At 32.3% G+C, this 24,645-nt stretch overlaps 1 protein-coding gene across 1 annotated transcript in view; it reads right to left on the reverse strand.

The window, feature by feature from the left end:
• The window catches only part of Smp_004730 (voltage-dependent calcium channel), a gene marked incomplete at both ends in the record, with an annotated part of 129,847 nt that overhangs the window by 56,852 nt on the left and 48,350 nt on the right, over positions 1-24,645 (reverse strand). The window contains 6 exons of the mRNA XM_018796213.1: positions 3,114-3,220; positions 6,052-6,241; positions 8,360-8,483; positions 11,857-11,930; positions 16,622-16,785; positions 21,603-21,631. Coding sequence (XP_018650448.1) covers positions 3,114-3,220; positions 6,052-6,241; positions 8,360-8,483; positions 11,857-11,930; positions 16,622-16,785; positions 21,603-21,631 — 688 coding nt within the window. The remainder of the gene's footprint in view (positions 1-3,113; positions 3,221-6,051; positions 6,242-8,359; positions 8,484-11,856; positions 11,931-16,621; positions 16,786-21,602; positions 21,632-24,645) is intronic.

Below are 24,645 nucleotides of genomic sequence, written 5' to 3' on the forward strand. Positions count from 1 at the left end.
GCCGATTCATCCTATTGTGGGACTCCTCAGGAGTGCGCATCCACGATCCCGCCTCACGAGATTCAAACCCAGAACCTATCAGTCTGCATTAGGTATTTTCTGGAGTTCTAGTGAGAAGCAATACCAGTGGATTTCAACCAGGTCTGTTGGGAGATATCAACTCACTGAAGACATCAGGGAATGGTTGCTCAATTTCATGGATTGGTTGAAGTTAGAAATTAACACCGTTGGATGCCTGCTCAGTGATCTATCGGTTAAGTACTCGCACGCGAGACTGATTGGTCCTAGGTTCGAATCTCGCGAGACGGGATCGTGGATGCTCACTTCTGAGGAGTCCCACAATAGGATGAATCGGCCGTCTAGTGCTTCCAGGTTTTCCATGGTGGTCTAGCTTCAATTGACTTATGATTTCAACTATATAAAAGTTAGTTTTGTTTGAATCTCTTTGCAAAACTTTAAATGAACACATTATAATAAAAAGAATAAGAATAAAGATTTGAATAGAATAATAATACGATACATAAATATAACTGCTGTTCGGTTCCATAAAATTTTATTTATACCATTGGTGTACTACCCTGATGACTAATCTTAACGAGTTTCTAATGAATTAAAATAAATTCATCATATTCTATCCAAAAATTCGTTCGTTAACAGAGGCAACTTTTGTAAATGAAAGTTCTGATGAGATAAGCTAATTAAGCTATTGTAAATATTAAATAGTGTTGAAGTTGAAGTTTCACATTATTTAATGATTTTGATTAGATAACCAGTGAAATTTAGGAAGCACTTAAAACTTGTTTTATTCTAATATATGACTATTAAGGAGTGGGCATTCACAAACCTAGGACCTTCAGGCCTTCTGGCAATTTCTTAAATTCAGACAACAAAGTTAGAATTCAATGGCTTTCATTTCTAGCTTCAGTTAAACAGGAATATTGAGTGACCATAGTTCATTAACAGTGTCAATATTTATCTAACTTCCAAAGTTTGAATTGGATTGGTTTTGGCTTTTCCATTGGTAAACACATGAAGTTTGTTTTATAGAACATTGTGAATTTTCACTGAATGGAATTGATAAAGATGTTGATTATCATCATTCATCAAGTAAATGTTTCTTTTTGTTTCCTTCTATTTGTCTACTCGGGAAGGTTTCTCAAACTTTGAGCAAGTACACTTCTAGTATAAGGCCACATATTATATCATGAATGAATGAAAACACAAGGTAATAGTTTCGGTGAGAAAAAAGCTATTTAAAAATTACATATTAATTACCTTCAGTGCGCTAAGTTTTAATAATTGCTTCCTCAGTATCTCATCTCTTAAAAATCCTTTTTAACATTGAAAAGATGACTATCTTACAGATAGCTTAAACTCTAAACGAAACTTATAAAAGTGGTGATCACTTATAAAGATTAACTATAACCATAACTTTACAATACTTCTGGGTAATTCAAATAATAGCTTCACTGTAATTCTTTAAATAAATGGTTCGGAGTGATAAATATGAAAAAATGCTTTAGTTAATCAATAAGTTGATAGGGATTACATAAATGACGGTCAACTCCATTAATAGAGTGATGAAAAAGTTGAATTTGATCTGAATAACATAAACAAATCTTATATAGTTGAAATCATGAGTCAATTTAAGCTAATCCACCATGGAAAATCTGGAAGCACTGGACAGCCGTTTCGTCTTATTGTGGGACTCCAGTGCTTCCAGGTTTTCCATGGTGGTCTAGCTTCAATTGATTCATGATATCAGCTATATAAAATTACAGCAATCTCCAAAAAAAACCATTCTGATTCTGGTTGAGGTTAGACATTAACACCGTTGGATGCCAGCTCAGTGGTCTATCGGTTAAGGGCTCTGGCTCGAGACTGGTAGGTCCTGGGTTCGAGTCTCGCGAGGCGAGGTCGTGGGTGCGCACTGTTGAGGAGTCCCATAATAGGACGGAACGGCCGTCCAGTGCTTCCAGGTTTTCCATGGTGGTCTAGCTTTAATTGACTCATGATCTTAACTATAAAAAACAAATCTGTTTGAAAATGTTATTCATCATTATCTATGGTCACCTGAATAACTTTAGAGTGATATATTATTTTCTTTACTAAGTATGGAAACCACCAATAAAAGAGTTTCAACTCTTCAGCCACTGATTAACATGATTATCAAATTGCGTAAACTGTACAGGTCTATTGGTACGTAATCACTGCTTTAGAACAAAATAACTGTCTTTGTTCTTCACCGAAATGCGGTTTATGATAAAACCATCTTTAAGATTAACTGGTCATATTTTATTGCATAATTAACATATATTTACTACGTACTAAGGTGAGATTAATTTATGGACGACTTTTGAGCGACGCTAAAGTGACCTTGAGAATGTCCACCTAATAACCAGTACTAAATGTGTGTGATAAATCAGTGTGTGGAATTAAAATTATGATTTACAGTCTTTGGTTAAGATTAGAAATCAGATTTGAGGATTTCATCACGAACTAGAGTCAGCTAAAACGCTATTTATCCAAATGGATGAATGAATTTCGCGGCAAAGTCCAAGACCTGTTATCTCGTATCTGATTGGTCCGTCCATAAATTATAGTCTCGCTAATATTAAATTCATTGTACATAAAGTGTACAACGAAGGTATATTGTTATGATTATTACTTCATTGATATCAGTCAACTTAAAAAAGATAAACCTTTATCTCTATTTATAATTCATTTTCAAATATTACACAATTTATTGGTAATGTAATGAATGAGAACACAAATGGGGACAATCAGATGTGTTCAAGCACAAAAATTACCGAACGTTTTAGTAAAATCTTAGAACCATACAGTAAATACTTCATTTACAAAATGTCAATCAGTTGTCTCAAACTTCACTGTTCCTTCATTTCTATACTAAACACTTAATGTCCTCGTTCTTTTTTCTTCGATCTTCTTAACCTTCTGCAATCAGGTATTTCACTTTCAATTGATGATACATGCTACTTATATCCATCAACATCAGTAGCACACACTACAGTACAATATAAGGTAGAATTAAATGTTTGTCACACTATAAATTCATTAATAAATGTTTATTTAAATGTATAGAATATACTTACCTTACTACAAATGCTACTAAAGCAAAAAATACAACGATTGCATCAAGAATATTCCATGTATCACGAAAATATGAACCAGGATGTAATACAACACCTAGATCAATCACCTAAAATCCAATAACATCACAGGATATTATATGAATTAAATCAATGTGAAAAGTTATTTTTCATAACTTTTGCCAGCGTTAATAGTTACGTGATCTGATTTGACAAATAATTTTAAAATGTGTTAATTGCATGTATTCAATCATAGATTTCTTCTAAATACTTATACCGCATGGCTAAACCAACGTTACTAACGATGAAGGTTAGTATAGAGTACTACGTAATGGACATTTTACCGATGAGACTAAAACTTTACCTACTGATATGGATGAGTTATATTACGGATACCTAGTCCCACCTCATTGACAGGTTGAAAAAAGTTGGAGATTACAAACGAAGAGATATAACCAACCCATAGCATTGTTTTCTGGAGTAATGTATTTTTAAGCGAAAACACTATTATAAAATAGTTTATAATGACTAAAATGTGAGACATTTATTTCGTTCGGCACTTTTTATTGTTTTATAAATAAAATACAAAATTACTTAATTTTTATAACTGTAACTATCATGTATTTTTTTTCAGTGGCTCATTGATATAATCTTCTGTCTTTAAACTTTAAACATCATTTACTAGTTTTGCAAGGGAGGCTAAATCCGACTCACACGTCCTCGTCGTGCCTCCTGGATCATGGCACTTATCTCGTGTACTAACGTGAGCGGTAACACGGGTGGTGGAGATCGACCTAATCAACCACTCTACCTATACACACAAATTATTACGAATGCTACAAAGAGTCATTGCATAATTATTGAGGATTCAAAAAAGATGGAAAGATATGAGTCTGCCCCCAAAAAAGAAAGTATTATGTAATGATTGTGCGTAAGCAATGCAAAAACAACTATTGCGCCCCGGTAATTGTGCCGTGCTTCGATGTAGCACTCTTCTCCAGAAGGGCCTACTAGGCTTCACTATGTTCCCTTCCTACCGGTTTTGCAAGCCCGTACTAACAATTTCTGAGTGTTGAGAGATTTTTTAGGGAATAGAGATATTCCAGTTTAACTTTTATCACAAACTGATTTCAACCAGAAAACCATTGATTTCTCAAATGTATGGTCGAATATGAGTAAATATTCTAATAAATTAGCTCAAGTTTACTCTCTAAGACTTGAGTATGCAATTTAAAAAGAGTTGATATCTGTAGGAGAACTGCTTTTCATTCATTTTTCAATCAAAGTATTACTTAAACCAGCAATAATACTAAGATCTATTTTTCAGTCAAAAATACCACCAGTTCAAAACGTTTATTTATTAAACTGTTAATTGCTTGTTAAAGCAATTCCACATACTAATTTTTTGATGTGTAATTCATTTACTTAGATATTTATAAACACTTATTATTAAAAAATTCTAATATTCCGCGTTGTTTTCTTAACGACTGAACATAATAATGATTTTTAAATCCAGAAACAACATTGGATAATTGAATAGTTGAATTCATGAGTCAATTAAAGCTAGACTGCCATGAAAAACATGAAAACACTAGACGGCCGTTTCATCCTTGTATGAGAATCTTCAGAAGTGCCCATCCACAATCCCACTCGCAGGATTCCAACACAGAACCTATCGATTTCGCGCGCGAACGTTTAACATCTAGACCACTGAGCTGGTATCCGATGGTGTTAATGTCTAACTTCAACCAATCCACAAATTGAATTACTAAAATCTCCACAAAACCACCTTCTGATAACATCGGATAAGTTCAGTTTGACATCTTTTTTTTATGTCTTAAAATAATGTCTAGATGGGTAAATGTTTAATTTATGGGAAGATATCATATGGTTGTAAGACCTTTTAAATACTGAGATGATGTTAAGTTGACTAAACATATTGTTTATGTAGTTTATCGTACTTAGCAAAATATCTGTACATGTACAAATTCAAACTGATTGTTTTTTTTGGATTCTGTAGTAAATCAATTTCAAAATAATACAACTTATTTTACCATAGTTTTCATTAGGAATTATCATCGACTGGAAAACAACCGCAAACATTAGATCATTGGGCACATTTGCCCCTTAATTTACTTATCCTGATTAGATTATTTCCTTATTCTCATAATAAGTCTAGATTCTACATTTGCCAAGTGACTGAAAAAAGATTAGCTTTTAAAACTCTGACCCCGTAGATTACTAGTTTCGTAATCTATAAGACACCTGACTGCCACAAAGAAAAGTTAGTAAATAAAGAACATCAAAATGATGTTAGATAAGTAGTCATTGCTTCTTTAAGGTTATCAGTTATAACCCAACTACATTTCATCGTTCATTTATTCTATTCCTTGTTAAGATGAACGATCGAATTTTTGTTAATTGCTTACATGGTGTATCACAAACATTCACACTTATGTTATTTGTCAGACTAACTGATAAATATAATAAAATGCTTTTTAATATCAGTAAGGGGATTTGTGGTGCTCACTCATGACTAGCTTCAAGGTGTAACTCTTGGAGTTCTATTAAAAAGTCGTGATCAGTAGAGTTCAGTTCGTGTAGGTTATGAGACAGATATCCACACCTCAAGCAATGGATGATGAGTTGCACAAAATCATTAATGGATTGAAGTTTAACAAAAACACCGTTGAATTTCAGCCCAGTAGTCTAGAGTTTAAAGGCTCACGTGTAAAACTGAATATCCTATGTTCCAATCTCGCGTGTGGGATCGTAAATGCATATTGTTGAGTAGTCCCACAATAAGATGAATTGGCCATCCAGCGCCTCGAAGATTTTAATCGTGACCAAGTTTAGATGGACTTGTGATTTCAGCCTTTTAATTTATTTTTTGTTTTAGCTTTTCAACCTTTTTATCAAACAAATAATCGATTCAACTTACTTTTAAAATTAATTCAATTGTGAATACACCAGTAAATGCGTAATCAAAGTGTTCTAATATTGTATTACGTTTCGACTGTTCCGAGATTGGATCTTCAGCGGCTAAAGCAATACTACTTGCACAAATTACAATCATGATAAATAAATCAAAATAGCGTAAATTCACTACGAAATGACAAAATCGTCGTATTCTATAATGAAGGCAAAAATGAAAATGAAACAGAAAAATTAAACTAATCAGACAAAAACTAAAACGAAAATAGATTATCAATTAAAGTCTGTGTACAGAACTTAGTACATGTTGAATACGTAGAAAAATATTTGGATAGGTTGGTATTCCCTTGTTATGGATAATTACTTCAGTATTTGGTTTTTAAGTAAATGTCTGTAGATATGTATTTCAGTGTATTTCCAATGGTATGCGATAATGAAATTTGGGACTTCCCACGCTATTGTTCTAAATATCAAACACTGGAAAATGTAGACCCTTGCAAATGATATTCAGGCAGCTATCTGAACCCCATAGCCTAGTGAATAACGCCTAGCTCTTTAAAGGGATAGGCAATGTGTTTGAATCTCAGTGTGAACATTAGCACTGGGATGAAAGTATATTTAGATCACGTTCCCTAAATTGAATGAAATCCAATTCTTGAATGTTTTTACTAGACAATATTTTAATATAGAAGTATATATTAAAGAGAGTAATATAACTTCAGTAAATTGTAGTGATTGGATAAGTAATTTGACTTAAAAAGGTATATGGGATGCGATAAGAATAACTTTGTGTTGATGTCATAATTCATGATAATTCATGACGAATTTTCTAATCTCAAAAAGAAAATTAGTCTCTTTACGTTTGCAAATAGGCTTTTTGAGTGTCCATTAACACAAAACATACGTCAATGACGTGCTATAGATTTCAATTGTTTAATATTTGGATAAAATCCACTGTAATTTTCAGTCACTTAGACTAGTAGCTACATTACAACATGGTTGAAGTTATCCAATCAGAACTAATGACTGAATAAACATGACATTGGTCATTGCTTAGTGATCAGTCAAAATAAATAATTAACTCTAACCCTGCCAGTCAAATTATTAGACAATATCGGCCAACCGGAGAGATGCTGGGTTTTCTGAAGCCGTAGCAATAAAAAATCTCAAACCTGATTTATGCATCTAGAAAAGGGACAATAATCAACTTGATAAATATTTATTTGTCTATTTATTTGTTATTGTCATTATTATGATTGTTTTATTAGTGCTTACTTTGGTATGTCGTCTTCGTTAAACTAATTCTTTTCTTATGTATACTAAAATCAACCTTTAATTCATTGGTTTCCATTCAAGTAATTCTCTTCTGTAAACTCTTCGAATCATGGGTTATTCTAGATTCCAGACAGATGGATTTATTCATTCTTTTTAAGTCACATTTTGACTTCGTCAACTATTCATTTATGAACCCTGACTTTGTGTGCATAGCTTATCCTATTCTCACGTGTTTGCAGCTTATTTCTGTCTGACTACAAATACCGAGTCACACTTTATCAAGTGGAGTTGATTCACTTGTCTTCTCCGCGTTGTTTCGTTTCTCATTTTTCTAACGATATTCCCCCCTTCACTTGCTCCATTTCGTTTCTCTGGCTGTCTGTTCGGATCAACGAGTATACGAAATATACGAATTCAAAATTCATTCTCGTATGTGACCTATTATTTTAATCCGTTATTCTCTAACGTTAATTATTTGGATGATTGTGTAGGAGGTTAACCGAGATGTATATTTCAATAACATTGTCACATGATCAAAACTGGAGTCAGATAAGGGCCCACAAAAAACCACGAAATATAATAAATCCATATCGTTCTGTCATAATTGTTGTTCCGACTTTATTCAGATTCATGCAAGGAAACCAGTTGCGAGAAATTTAAATAATTTCAACTTTCATGTATATTTTCATAGTTGAAATCATGAGTCAATTGAAGCTAGACCACCATGGAAAACCTGAAAGCACTGGACGGCCGTTTCGTCCTATTATAGGACTCCTCAGCAGTGCGCATCCACGATCCCGCACCCGCGAGATCCGAACCCAGGACCTACCAGCTTCGCGCGTGAGCACTTAACCGATAGATCACTGAGCAGGCATCCAATGGTGTTAATGTCTTACTCCAATGCTTCCAGGTTTTCCATGGTTGTCTAGCTTCAATTGACTCATGATTTCAACTATGAACATATTGAAATATCCACAAAAACCCCTTTCATGTATATCATTAATTCAATACAAAATTAAACATTCTCCCATTATACTTACGCATTAGTTGGGGCAAAAATAAACATTGAACTATATGGTAGAACAGGTTTTCCTTGAATTTGTGTAGATCCTTGTAATTTTGCTGTATCATCACTTTCAAGCGATGTAAAATTTAAATTGGTCACTATAAACAAAAAAAATATTGTTTAAAAGAGAAACAACTTGATTTCATCCTATTTCGTCATTGGAAAACATATTAAATAAAAGTTAATTAATGAATGAAAACCACAATAATAATTGATGAGATTCAAAAAAGAATTACAATATACTTATTCGATGGTTTTGTCAAAAGTTGATTTCTGATTGTGGTCCTAAATTAGTAATTTAGTAATAATACAAATTTTATTATATTCCAATTAGTAGAAAAATCATATTTTGGAGGTTTCGTGACTTAATGTTAGCCAATTCTTCTGAGTAAATAAGTAACCGAACTCGCACAAGTTTAAATAGTATAGTGAACGAAGAACTCGGTCGGGAAAGACCAGTTTGTTGTTGAATGCGCAATCACGCAATGGTTTAGTAAAAGGTGAAAACCATACATTAAATATGTCGTTTGAACATCTTTGAATTGTTTCCTACAAACTTAATTGTTCCTCTATTCCTCTTGTTATTTTGATTGCTTTCTCTTTTCTCTTCGTTTCACTCTTCTGCTCTCAGGCATTCCACTTCCGACTGGTGCTACGTACCACTTATATTTGCAAACATAAGTAGCATACACCACAGTAATACAATAGAAACTTGTATTAATTTGATTCAGTTGTTTCATTTACTCTAAAGAGGTAGTTTACATTAAGTTACAAAACGTCAGAAATATAATTTTCTACTCATCGGGATATAGTATTAATTATTAATACTGATTATTAACTTTATAAATAATGCTCAATTGATTCGAAACTATCAATCCAACCTTGGCATTGATACCTACAAACTTAGTAACTCAGTTTTGAAACTTTGTTTTATAAAAATGAATCGATCAGTATAGCAACTTGAAATAACAATAGAGTTATCTATATTCTTTTTCAAATGGGAGTACTCATTTTGTCAATGTTTAGAAAGTGTAGATTGAACTGTGTATTAACGCAGAGATTTTCGAAACAGTCGTGCCATTACAGTTATGGTAATGAATGAAAACAGAATAGATAAATGTAAGATACGAAGGAAAGACGATAGTAATTGTAACGAATTAAACCATGAATAAACTAAGTTTTATATTTGAAAACTGATTGTGAATTATTTGATGAATATTAATAAGCATGAATAACAGCCTCGTCAAATGGTTAGTCGTTAGGGTTATTTGTAAGATAATGAGTTATGTCGAACATAGTTCTAAAAAAATAAAGAAAAATCTTGTTTAAATAGATTAGAGGTGCACCACCAACTTGTTACGAAAAACAAGTTTTATATAGTAGTGGATTTTTAGCTGTTCAACTGAAAAAGGTGGTTTCGAGAAATAAGATGATTAAATTGGCCTACAAAACTAATTAAGACAAAATGATAATAATTTATTGAGCTGAGATTTAAGTCACAGAAAGATTCAACAAACCATACTAATGATCTAAAAAAGATAGGTATAAAAGCACTCAGGTCATTACTAGGTTAATATCAGACTGCATAAGTCTCATAACAGAAAGAAACGATTATTCAGTACTTCAAGTCATTAGTAGTTCTTCTTGTCAGGTTTTGGTGTTTTGGTGTAAAATATATTCATATATAACATTCATTATCTATCTATCTATCGATCTGTCTTTCCTAACATTTCGATCCAATTCCAACGTTGAAATATTTCATTCTGTTGCTATTATTTTTTATTCTTACCACTATCTGTACGCTTGTCATCTCACTATCGACTTGTACCTTTATTTATTATGATTATTAATACAGTGGTTTTAGAAAAAATAATTAAATTTACATAGTTTAAACCTTCTAGTGATCTTAGTTCCACTACTGTTGAAAACCATAAAAAAGTGGACAGCTGTTTGGTCATAGTATGGGACTGTAAGGAAGTGGTTGAAGGTAGTTGTCAGAAAACCCTGGATCTAGGCTTTGTGTTTGTTGGCGCTCGTCAATTGGGTATACTTGTAGTCTTGAGGGAACTGATGCTGTCTGGCTGATTTGAACTCGTATCGCCTAGCTTCAATGTCAGAGACGTTACCACTGAACTGTGCGGGTCACTGCTGACTTCCTGTAGAACTATGATGTATTTACATTTGACTGATTATTGATTAGTGATCGGTGTCATATGTGTCAAGTCCCTCATAGTCCTGATAGAGTTCCCTAATGAATACAAGTAAACTGTTCTGATGACTGCCGACTAGCACGAAACCTAGGTCTAGGGTTTCCTGTCAACTAACTCCAACCATCAACTTACATTTCAATATAGTGCATACAATGTCAAGTCACTGAAACTAGTGGCCACGTTGCAACTTGATTAACAGAATTTAATCAGCACTAGAAATTTTATTCATTTATTATGATAGGATATCTTTCGACCAAGAATTTTTTTATTTTCATCCATATTGCATACTATTCAGTTCAAATTTGAAGCGAACGACAGTCACAATTAGCTTGCTTATTCAAATGAAAAAGCATTGTCCATATTTCATAAATCCCGTCTAACAACTATTCAGAGACAACAATGTAATCAGCTGTTATGTTATCTAAACTGACGATACCGATATTTTGACAACACATACAATTCATTTGTATTCACACATGTGAATAAGTTAGTACAACCTGTTATTATGTCCTTTTTGAAAAGTACATTTTCCATAGGACTAATTACTCTTTGACTTAATGAGTCTATTCAAGATTGATCAATGAAAAATAGTACAACTCAGTGAAGCTAACGTAAATTTTATCATGTAAAGTACTGCAGTGTTCGATTATAACACCTATATGAGCCTATTCCAGCTTCTGAACAGACGAATTATTTTGATCTATTCCGTAGTTTGCATACTTTCGTATATTGGTCTATGATGATTATTCAGTTGTAATTTCGATCGTTTTTATACATACGTACTTGATAATACGTACATGTCCATCTAATCACTCTTATTTGGTTTATTGCTTAAGAAAACTGAATCACGTCTAATGTTTTCTCAATTGGTACGCTACTAACTTCAATTCGTTATCTGTTCGCTTCCTATCTTATTATTCGTCTACCGCTTAATACTTGATTGCATAAATATATGAATCTAAAACACAATTCACAGTTGACTTATCTTATAGAGCGACTGAGTTAATGTATATATAATACAAAGGTTCAACATTTCATTGTCATCATCATTCAGTTGAATTCAATCAGGCGATACACAATGCTGTTATTTTAAAATTAAAGAATTTCATGACTACACTACCCAAATTCAACATATCAGTTAAGTAGTGGTGCGTCGGTTGCTTTTTCTAAAATACCTTACACAACGCTGGCAAACTTTTTAACTTAACATTGGATTAGAACATGAAACTTTTCAAATAATTGATGATGAATAATTACTTACTGTGACGAAACATGAAATTGTCCTTTTGTACACCGGTTATATTCTTATTCATTTCATTTGTATTTCGTATTGCACTGCGAGAAAAGATATTAAAAGGTATTATAATCAAATAATCTATAGATTAATGTTGAAAGCCAAAAAGATTTCAAAAGGTTCAAATCATAGATGATTCCACATACTTTTTTGTAAGTAGCGAACAACAGAAGAATGATTTATTGGGCGATTTTCAATAATATATTGATGTTGTCTGAAAAAATTTTGAAAATCAAGGACTAATAGAAAGTTGTTTTCATTAAGCTTACCATTTCATTGAAATGTCAAGTGGTCTAGAGTAGTCAGTAGGAATCCCTACTTAAATTGAGCTTTGTGCTAGTTGATAATCGTTATCACGACGTATCACGGCAATCCTCAGAGGACTAATGTTCCGTAGAGGATTCGAATCTGCGTGACCAAGTTTCACATACTGAGACGTTACCAAAAAGATATTCATGTTGAAAGCATGCACTCACAAACCTTCATAAAATAACATTAAACATGTGAAGTTGTTTAGTTTATTTTAAATTATCTACAGCAGGGGGATTACTGATTCTCTCGGAGAACGACAGTTTAGGTGAAAAATAAGTTTGAAATAACAGTATATCAGGAAAAATTTCCAACACTTTTTGAAATATTATATAGTTGAGATCATGATCTAATTGAAGCTAAACCACCATGGAAAACCTGGAAACACTGGACGACAATTTCGTCCTATTGTGGGACTCCTCAGAAGTGATAAGCAGTAACCAGTGGAGTTCAACCAGGACTGTTGGGAGATATCAACTCACTGAAGACATCGGTGATTGGTTGCCCAATTTCGTGGATTGGTTGAAGTTAGACATTAACACCGTTGGGTGCCGGCTCAGTGGTCTAGTGGTTGAGCGCTCGCGCGTGAGACTGATAGGTCCTGGGTTCGAATCTTGCGAGTGTGGGATCGTGGATGCGCACTACTGAGGCGTTCCACAATAACACGAAACGACCGTCTAGTGCTTCCAGGTTTTCCATGATAGTCTAGATTCAATTGAACCATGATCTCAACTATATAAAATTACTAAAATCTCCACAAAACCCCCTTGTGATACTGTTTGGAATATTTATTTTATAAACATTAGCTTACACCATCTGTGGTACATGAAAAGAATCCATTCAAATGAGAAATAACTACGCGAACATAAAGATATTTTCCAATGGTAATAACAATTGCCCAGGGAAGTAAGCAAAATTTTCAGCAACATTAGTCCTCATCAATAATAATAAATAATGTTTCCGATAAGCCGCCATACATATAGAGTGAGATGTTTCATTGTTCAATGAAAGAGAACTGTCATTTTTGCTTTATCTTATCTTTCATTATCAATGTATTAACAGATGGTAGCGTTGAAATGGCAGTAAAGTAAACATTTTTGATATCTGAAAGGTATTTTTTCATTTTGCATTCAGATGCTGGATGTATACAAAATCATAGCAAATTAACCGGAGATATATAATAAATGTATTCAGTCGTGAACTATCTAAACAAATCCACAAAAGCAAGTGACCATGCTTTAGACTAATCTTATGATCTTCCATCCGGTTCGGTCACATTGTACAGATTGATCCAAGCAATCATATTAAAGTAGAGAATGCATAGAAAGCTTTATTATCAAAACTTAAGAAAAGAATACATAACTCAATGGCATACCTTTGAAAGTCTTGACCGACTCATACAAAGAAATACAGATCCTAATCTTGACTAGATGAGTAATTCATTACTATGTAATAACTGATATATAAATGGTCTTGAATTGATTAATATTTTCATGTAAACATATAACTATTATTATATATTAGATTAAAGCCTGATAATGATTTCATTTGAAATCATATTGTATGCTTATGCATCGTTTAAATTTGATCAACTCTCCTCTTCCATCTCTCACGTACCATGTGAGCTTGAGACATGTGATCTGTCAGGACATGTATTGCCTATCAGATAGTCTATAATGTAGATTCCTTTTACGTGTCTACATGATCTTCAAATCTCAACTAGGTGATTGTTTGTAAATCTTAAAATTGAAGTCTTCACTAAAAGTGTTTCACAGATATTTCCACTTTGTTCAATAGAAAGCTTTACTTAAGCGATCTACCAGTCATCTTCAATATTGCTCAGTCATATTGTTCATCAACATTTCAGAGTAGGGATCGTTACTGTTGCACAATTTTTTACTAAACGCAAGTCCGAAAAAGAAAGGTTTCATGTACATTCAAAATAAAATCTAAATTTTGCAACAGAGAGTTGTTCCAACCACGTGAAAAAAGTGAAATATTATTCTCTGGTTTTTCAATGCCCATTTACTAATCTATCAAGTTAATTCCTTGAATGCACTTTGAATAACCAGATATCAAACGAAACTACCAACAGTTCACTTTGCGAAAATCTTGTCGTACTGAAACAATAGGATTCACCTAAACATGTTATGATTTACTTAACAAAATCGTTGTGAGAATGAAATGGACTAGATTTCTTATTTTCTCTTAGCAGATTAAAGTTAACTTTTGAAACTATTTCAGGTGCGAGGCAATAATCTATCAATCACATTAGGAGATGATTTCACAAAATTAACAGTTGGTCGAAATTAGAAATGTAAACTAATGGATGTAGGCTCAGTGGTGAATAAATACTACTTGAGAAATCTGTATACGATAAAATAGATATTCAGTGCTTCCTAGTTCTCAATAGTTGCCCAACTAAATCCAATCCATGATAAGAATCAATAAAACATAGTAAATACATTGTATATGTTGCTTCGTTTATCACACGTAACCATTGATTAGATTTCGAAGCTGAGAATATTTTTTTATTATGATCTGGAGACCTAGAGAACTATTAGAATCTGATCCTGATGTTGGACACTTTAACAGTGTAACACATGAACATTCTCCTACCATAATAATTAAATTCAGGATCTTTAAAGCTCTCAAAGTTAGTATTCATTCAAAATCCATATTTTATGACTCCTGTCAATGAATGATGTAACTCACAAGGATATTCATTGGCTGATTCACATCAACTGTAAATAAACCTTACCAGTCGATTTTTTTTCTTTAGAACAAGTGAATTTTGGCTAGCCATGAAATTCAAAATGTGGGTTTCATCCCATTTTACACACGTCAGATAAATATATCTGCATTCTAGTAGTGATGTTAGATTGAGATTTGTATGCAATATCATTCTTTCTAAACGTCAACGTTTTACGAATAATTATCATTGAAAATCTAGGAATTAATCTCAAAGCCAGCCATAATTTCATATTTACCTTTACTTGATGTATTCAATTTAGAATAGATTATTATGTCTCTTATACAAAATAGTCTTTTCTTTTGTTTTTGTATTTGTATCCATTTTTTTCCTTTCTAAATTACTCTTTTCATCATGAGTTACTGTTGTATATCTCTTTTATGACTTGGATTGAATTGGTAACTTTATTCTTTTCTACTCTATTTCTACTTAAGTTCTTTTCTAAACACAAATATATTTGCGTAATAGATATCAATGACTATTTTGTCCTTTGTTCATATGATCTGACATGTGTAAATCAGTGATACAATTGTTCACCTTCTTTTTGGGAAACTTATCAGCAAGATGTTTGAATTTTCAATGTTATACATTTGACATAGTGCTCTTCTCAGAAATTTCAAATTCAACTATAAGGATCTTTTGGTATTTCTGTCTATTTACATGTCCTGCAGTTGATTTTTTCACTTAATACACTTCATACTCCAGCTATAATAAAACTTTGTATTAGATCAAACTGTAACGTTTTTCACTCCTCCATCCATAAATATTAGTATTCTATGGGTTGTCCTGTAAGATAGAATGATTGTAATAATGTTTAAACACTTCAGTCTATTTGAATAATCTTTTCACATGACTAATTCTACATTTCACTGGTCTCGCAGTATTCGGTATCCCATTATATCCTTGAAAGGTATTAATTTTTCGGTAGTGATGTTGTAGCGATTGTTTAATTTGAAAACGGTTTTCATGAAAAGACTAAATTTAGCTGCTTTTTAAATCGATTGTTTACAGGTATTTAGTAAACTACGAGGTTTGGATACTCTAGACTCAATCTCTAAGTGACTGGTGATGAATTCTAAGTAAGGACGAGACAGTTTTATTTTCCCGATACTCCTCTCTTTTTAAAGTTTCTCCAGGTGATAATACTTTTAGATCATATTAAACTGTAAAAGTTCAAAATTTGATATAACAGATGAATTTGATCTAGCATTAGAATCCAGGAAGTACATTTTATCCTATTTGGGACTTGTCAGCTGGATGTACCTGGATCCAGTCTGAATGATTTATAATGTATGTCCGTTGAACAAGTTTGTATCTCACTGGAATCATTTGCTCATTGGATGTACATCGGTGTTCTGGGAGGACGATACTTGGATTGAGTGCCAATTTAATTATCAATGCTAGAGGGCAGGTACATTCAGTTAATGAGTATCAAATAGGAAAAAACATGAGTTCCGGAACGTACCATTAATCACAGAGTACCTACGCCATAAGACATCTAAGAAAATAATAATGACATAGATACACACAAACTGTCCTGAATATTAGTAATAGCATAATTCGAACCTAGGCTAATAAATAATATATTAAGTTTTGGAAGTTTCATATTCATTGTACAGAAATATGACATTGCAAGTCCTATAATGTTATGTAAAAATAAAAGGATCTTACTTTGAACTGAACTCTGTATCATGAACATTAGGTTTATGATAATTATTCACGAATTTTCCTGTTTGTGTATTTTTGAGATCGCCATTATTATTATTATTATTGTTAACATTATTTTTGGCATCAGTAACGGATCGCATTTCAGCTGTTTCTTCAGCTAAATGACTCTGAAATGTAGAAAAGTAAGAATATATATATGCATGGAGATTGTCAAGGCATTATTAATTTACAAATGAATTTAACGTACCTAAAAATAAAATTGGTTTGTTAGTTACATTCTTGACAGACCGATCTCTGTTATGATACTGTTGAAACCCAGAGATTATTGGACAGTTATTTCGTTCTACTTTAGCATTTTAGATGAGTGTTCAACCACGAACCCCTTCGGGCAATCCCTTAATCATTAAAACCATGTATACGACGTCCAGTGATACAATCCCAACTTTATTCGCTTGGCGATATGGTAAAATAATAATTCACAGACCTCTACAACAGAAGTTTCACCACCGATATGTTCGAATTGTACCACTGAACGCTGACCTAATGGTTTTGATGGTTAAGCGATCGCCACTAAACTTCGGTTCCAGTCTGAGATTCTGAAAGTGGTTATGAGTGTGCACTACTCTGAAGTATCATAGTAGGATGAAGTAGCTGTTCATTGCTTTTCAGTTTTCAATGATAATGAAGTCAGTATGTGACGAATGCAACCTTCAAAGTAAACTACTCTTCAAAACATCCCTTCAACTACAATTAATCTTTACTTGAATTCCTTATAAGATGTTAGAAATACATATAGACGACCTTCAAATGCATACGATGCTATAAGTGATATATTAATTTGGGGTAAAAGAAATCCCTTTTCATGAAATATATATTCTAGAGATATCACTGATATATTTGAATGAATGTTAACAGGTTTCCACTTTCTATCTCTAGAAATACCTGCTTATCAATGAATCCAGATGATAATGATCTGAATAATTCGCTCAATTAACCCAACAGATAAAAGTGTGTTGTGTTTAATAGTGAATTGATCAGTTATAATCAAATTAGGCAATAGAACAATTGTTATCACGAAATATCAAGACCAAAAGAAAGGACATTCATTGGATTAATAGTAAAAGAGTCTAAGTAATACTCTAATGGATTGAACATTGAGAAAATGGATCGAAAAGATGAGATAAAGTGATGCAATAAAAAGTTTTCAAAATATTCATATTCAGAAGCACATTAAAAAATTGCTTTTATGCTACTGTGATCAATTTTGAGTCTTGAAGCTTAGTATATCTAAAAATAGATTACTATCATCTCAATTACATCGTTAGCATAAACCAAACACACTACAGATCGATAGTTAATAAATTCATGAACTGATTTCACAACTTCATTTGACTTCCCTTTAGCTTTCTTCCAACCTACTTTCACGACAGTCAACTTGATAGAAAAGTGGTTTAAAATCTACTAGCTCCACTTGATATTGAATCTTTTTTTAAAACAGTTATGGTTAGTGAGTGAATTGAATAGGATGACCGATCAACTAATCCCTATCAATGTAGATAATTCGAAACACTAACGGAATATTGTAATAAATAATTTTATTAAAATTCCTTAGATGTTTAAGTTACTGTTGGTTTCACAATACCGATAATGAAACAAGCGTAATATTGTTTTAAATGTGACTTTACTTGTCAATATTTTATAACCAATAAATTTAGCCTGAAATCTTATCATGTGCTCATTGGTGACTAGATTCAAAATGGATTTCCTGGAGTTCTAGTGGGCAGACGTGACCAGTGGAGTCCAATCCGTGTCGGGGGTTGTGAGACAGTTATCCACCTCAGACAATGAATGAAGGGTTGCACAAGATTATGGATCGATTGAAGTTAGACATTAACACTGTTAGATGTCAACTCAGTGGTCTATATATTAAGCGTTCAAGCGCGAGACCGATAGTTCTGGGTCCGAGTCCTACATGCGGGGTCGTAGATGCGCACTACTTAGGAGTCCCACACTATTACGAAACGGTCTTCCAGTGCTTCCAGGTTTTCAAAGGTGTTCTAGCTTAGATCGATTTGTGAATCTAACCGTTAAAATTACTACAATCTTCTATTCCAGTTTCCATTCATTGGAAGATCACAATAAATTATTTTATAAACATTCTACTCGATAATCAAATTTACTTGAAATTATCAATCCTACATTTGGAAATGATAATTATTCTATTCATAAGTTTCAGACATAATTTTTTTCAGTTGTCTAGTGTTTAAGATTTTCAGAAGATATCCCATCATGCTTGGAGTATTTTCTAAATAAGCGCAGCACAGTCTTGATAAACATACAAGACATAATTCACTTGTTAATGTTTGTTTGAATCTTCCCATTGATTTTTAGAACTGCAATTGATCAATCTCTTATTGGCATATGTGCATACTGTATTTATTGCTTTGATATAGCTTACAAACTATCTTACTGAGATCTGATAACCATACAGCAAACAGTTAATTGGCAAGATAACAATCAATTGTCTCAATCTTCACTGTTCCTTCTGTAAATATCAATCCATCTTCTCTAATTTCATTGTTTATGTATTTTCCTACCAATTGCGTTTCATTTTAGTTGTTTCCTTATCGGTCTTCTGTCAAAATACATTCTATGTCTGACCATCACCATATACTACTTATGAGGATATAAGTAGACGACACCACAGTATTTCATGCTTTTCTTTAAAACAACTTAGAATATGTATATTTGATAAAAATTCATATTACTTTCCGTATTATTTTCTGTAAAACACATTATTTAATAACTGTGATATGAGTAGAGGTGTTAATGAGACTATAATTTATGAACGACCTTTGAGTGACACTAAATCGACCTCGAAACTGTCCACGTAATAACTAGGACCAAATGAGGGTTATAAACCAGTGTAAGGGAATTAGAATTATGGTTTACAGTTGAAGATTAAAGTTACGAGTTAGATTTAGAGTTTTCATCACGAACTGACATCAGCTATAATAGCGAAACTCTATTTAGCCAATTAGACGAATGAAATTCGCGCCAAAATCCGAGAGATATTATCTGATGCCTGATTGGTTTGTCCATAAATTATAGTCTCACCGAGATATTTGAAAAGATCATTCTTAATTTATGTCTTAATATCTACTTTTTTCTATACAAACTGTTATCTGTTTTTCTCATATACTCCAGTAATTTATAAATACTACGTACTCTCTGTAAGTTTTTATTAGTTTACGGTTGGCAATTTGTATTTCTAGTATGTTACAAAATTTACAATTCCCAGGGTCATTAACTCAAAGTGTCTCTATGGGAAATTTTGTAACAATGTATCCTGGCCTATTGAAGCGGGAAAATTTGTATTTTCATCTTTACCTACATTTGCATATTCAGATATAATTCAACAATTTATGATACATGGTTACATTCAGTCTTTATCAATTCAGAATATATATACCAAAAATACAGTTGTTTTGCGTATCGATACTTATAAAACGATAGTTTGTTTGAGTAGAAATGTCATAACACACAATTAACCCAGAAAGAAGTAACATTTGGATAGGTAATTGAGATTTGATCAAACATTTATTTATTTTTGATGGTGTAAGACAATCTCTGTGATAACATGGGCGTGTCTGTCAGACATATATAGAAATTCGATGTAGCTGATATTTCTTGTAGGATTAACAAAACTCGTCTACCAGTCACCCGCATACCATATCTGGAACTAAAAATGTATTATTCCAGTTGGACCATTGTTTGAGTAAATAAATGGATAGAAAATAGATTCTAAACTGTTCAGTATTCGACAGCCTTAAAACTTTCATTTTAGATCATGATAAATCATTGATAAATATTTCATGTGTAGTGAACATGATTTGATATCCTCAGAAACATGTATAAATGGACATGAACAACTTTCATTGTACATGTCAAAAATAACAACGGTTATTAAACAAATGTAGGGCACCTGCACAAAAATGACAAAAGGAAACTCGTACACAGGTTTCTTAAAAACAAGAGTACGACATTGTTAGATTGTTGGGGTGGTTTGTTGACATGGGATCGTGGTTAACATTCATCAATAGTGTGTCATGTTTGAAATATATTTTCAATATATTTTTAAAATAACGCCTTCCAATTATACTTCCAGAGGATACACCGTTGAGCTAATTACAATTAATTGAATACAGTACACATTCATAGATGAAGAGGGTTTATTCGAGATTTATTTTCTCACTTCTTAATTTATTTAGTTTCACAGTATTCTTTTGGTTTATGGAGCTCTTGCCGACATTTATCATATTTTGTCAGACATTGTTGTGTTTTGTATATTAAACATACAATTTGAAGATAATGCTTGAAAGCTTCTTAGTTATCGGATTATTTACTTTGGGAAATCAAAAATGAGAAATAACAGTCAGTACTTCAGATAATTCTGGTAACAAGTTTCACGTAACAAATTTGGGAATTTTTCACCCAGTTGGATATTTCCCAAAATATTCACCATGAGTTTGTGGTGGCTTAGCTTCTTTAATAGATCACCTTGTTAACTGTTATTATATAAAATCCAAGGGTGTTTGAAATCAGAAGGTAATAAGTAGCGGTGAATACATTATTTTAGCGGATAGCGCAGAGTATAAAGCTACAATCAAACCGAGTGAGTTTGAAGCAGAAAGGCAAATGTGTGTATGCAAGCGAACAGAGGCAAATTTATAGTCAAATCAAATAAGGGCACAGCCAGGAGAATCAAAGACAATTAATAGGATTCGAGTATATATATACATGGAGAAGTGAATGATTCATCGAGCGATATTTAAGCTATCAACATTTTAGCTAGAGGGAGAGAGATGTGAGTAGGCTATCATGTGATCAAGAGTACACATTTCAACAGGCAATATAGTGATAATACTAGTATAAAAAAATATGAGAAATAAAAATAATTTTAATTCATTCATATTTTTCTTACTTCTTCTTGTAATTTGGCTTGTTCTTCTTCAGCTTCAGTTAACTCTTGAGCATTTGCCAAATTGTCCACAGCAATAGCAAGAAATACATTTAATAGTGTATCTTTTGATAATTCGGAATGTTAAGGAACGTGTATAAATAATTGATTAATGAACTAAGAATTTCTATAAGCATGGTATTTAGATCAATTACCAATCACTAGATACATTGAAATAGACTCAATATATCAAGCCGTAAATAAAATATCAATCAATTACTTGATCAGAGATCATCTACATAAGACAGTAAACTTGGATACAGTAACAAATAAAAATAAAAACTCTCCGAAGCCAGTTAATCCAAAACAAAGTCATCAGAAAAAATTAATTTAATGCATGTAGAATAACTAAGAAGCATGTTATTAGATGAGGAGAACCCCAATGATATTATCCAGAATAACAATGCAAACTTCTCAGGGAATCCAACTGGTTTAAATACTCAATAACACCAAAAACTTACTTCTTGCTAAATAGGTCATTCATTGCCATACAATGTGTGTTTTGCATTCTACTGATTATTCGGAAATTTAAGTGATAAAAAGAATAAGTACTTTATGGCCGATTAAAAAGCAATTGGACGATCCACGCTTTAGTTAGTATTGTCTAAACTATCCAATAGCTGAATACCATCTCGTGAATCCATAGATATTCATTATTATCAGTTTCTTCAATAATCTTTTGAAGGTTCCTTTTAATTAAAATTATTCGTCAACAACCTACAAGAAATTTGTATTTACTTTAGTGTATTGATATACTATTCTTACTTCTACTAGACTACATATATGATATAAATGATAAGAACAACTGAAGAATAATAACACAAAACGTGTCATCATTACTTTTTGTGATCGGTATTTTTTCTGATAGAAATTAGCACAAGAGTTACAAATTTCAAGAGGAGAAGCGCTGAAATAACGTAGTATGGTATTATCTTAATATGTTTTTGATAGTAAAGATCTAAATTAGAAGTATAGAAGATATAGGTATACATTCTTCAATAAATATTAAGAAACTCATACCTTCATTTTGCAGTGACTAATTCTGAACTATGTTGTTCACAGCTTTCCTTCCTTAATTTCTGTTATCTTTACATTTTCAATAAGAAAAGTACAGATGAACTGGTCAAGAATCTGCTAAGCTGTCAGAAAAGTTTCCCCATTATCTATATTCTGTATGACTAAATAATTTGTAACTAAAATTGGAATCCAAAATAGGCGTTTTCTTCTACTTAGGACTCGTCAGCTAGATGTACTTTCATCCCAGTTTTGATACTAACACTGATGCTTGGACCCAATAATTTTCAGTTTAAGAAATCAGTTTATTATCCAATAACCAATGAGGTCAAGGTAAATACTAACTTGTTCAACGAATACAAGGTTAATATTATAGTAAATGGATGTTTAAATTATTGTCTTAATTGATAGTGAGAAATGAATTTTGATCAGTCTTTATAGATTATATATTCATCCTGAATAGATTATTTTGTATATAGTTATCATTACGACATATTTTTTTAGAATAAATAAATTTACTACTGAAATAAATGATGAGTCAAGTTTCATTAAGATTGAGAACTTTAACAATTTGAGGGAATCACATTTTTAATGAAAAAATCTTTTTTTTTATTTTGTTTTTTTATCAAAGATAAAAAGGATACAGTTTCCAAATACCATCACTAAAACAAAATATACACTGTAAATTGCACCACCACTCGTAACACCACCTTGGGCTCTTATTCCATTATACATGACCGTATTCCAATCTTCACCAGTTAATATCTATATTATATTAATAATAAAAATGGTAATCATATTAATACGTACTTTTTATTAAATGATATTTATAACTTAGTTCTATAAATGTACGGATACATTGTTGAAAATCAGTGATGGATTTTATAGTTGAATTCATGAGTCCTAGTACGGCACTCGTCAATAGTGCTCGTCCACGATCTCGCTCATGGGGTTCAAACCTAGGACCTGAAGGTCTGCGCACCCGATCGCTTAGCTTGTAGACAACTGAGCCGGTACCTATCGGTTTAGCTTCAACCAATCCACGAATTCAACTATTAAATTACTAAAATCTCCACAAAACTCCCTTCTGATAATAATGATAAGCTGTTTAGTGTCATTGGTTATAATAAGTGTTTCAATGTTTTGCATTCATTTAGATGTAGTTTTATACATCATTTCCTTGAATGTATGGAACTAGTAGTTACCGTTGTAGTTTACGATGTAAATCGCCAAGTTGGTATACACGCAATTCAATATCAGAATTGAGGTGAATGACTACACTGAAAACAAGGCGAAATCAAATAGCTTAGAAAGTGTAAAATGCCTGGAATAGAGAAAATAACTGAGTCGAGTGTATGTACATAACACAAGAGTTTGAATCTCATATACAATAATAATAGCTTCATTTACTGTCCAGTCATCTTAGTTATATCAAGCAACCCGATAGTTAAAAGAATACTGACATGCTCCTCAATCACTAAGGTAACTATCTTAATAATCATCAATCCACTCAATATTTTACGTTTATTTAGATTTTGATAAAATAAAGATAACCTAGTTTAAGTTGAAGAAATTAACTGTCATGAAGTAATCCTGTATATCAAAACAGGAAATTGCTTTCAACTTAAACAAATACATACATCAACTAATGTTCTCAATGTGAAACTATATTTAAAAATGCTACCAATGACTAATGAATATTAAGTTCAACTAATTCAGAAAATAAATATTCATAGAGTCAAGTAACGAACTCCAACTAATTGAGTAAGAAAGTAGACAGAATCAAACTGTAACTGACAGATGTATTGATGATAGAGTTTGAATTTAAACTAATATTAGTTTTAAATTCACTTAGTATTGTTTGTTTGAACCTTCCCATTGATGTTTAGGACTGCAGCTGGTCATTCTCTTATTAGCATATGTGCATACTGTGCGTACTGACTCGATATCACCTTCATTCATAACCATTATAACCAAAATTGGATAGTGGTTA

Source organism: Schistosoma mansoni, chromosome 2 (genome assembly GCF_000237925.1).
Source record: "Schistosoma mansoni strain Puerto Rico chromosome 2, complete genome".
NCBI lineage: Eukaryota > Metazoa > Platyhelminthes > Trematoda > Strigeidida > Schistosomatidae > Schistosoma > Schistosoma mansoni.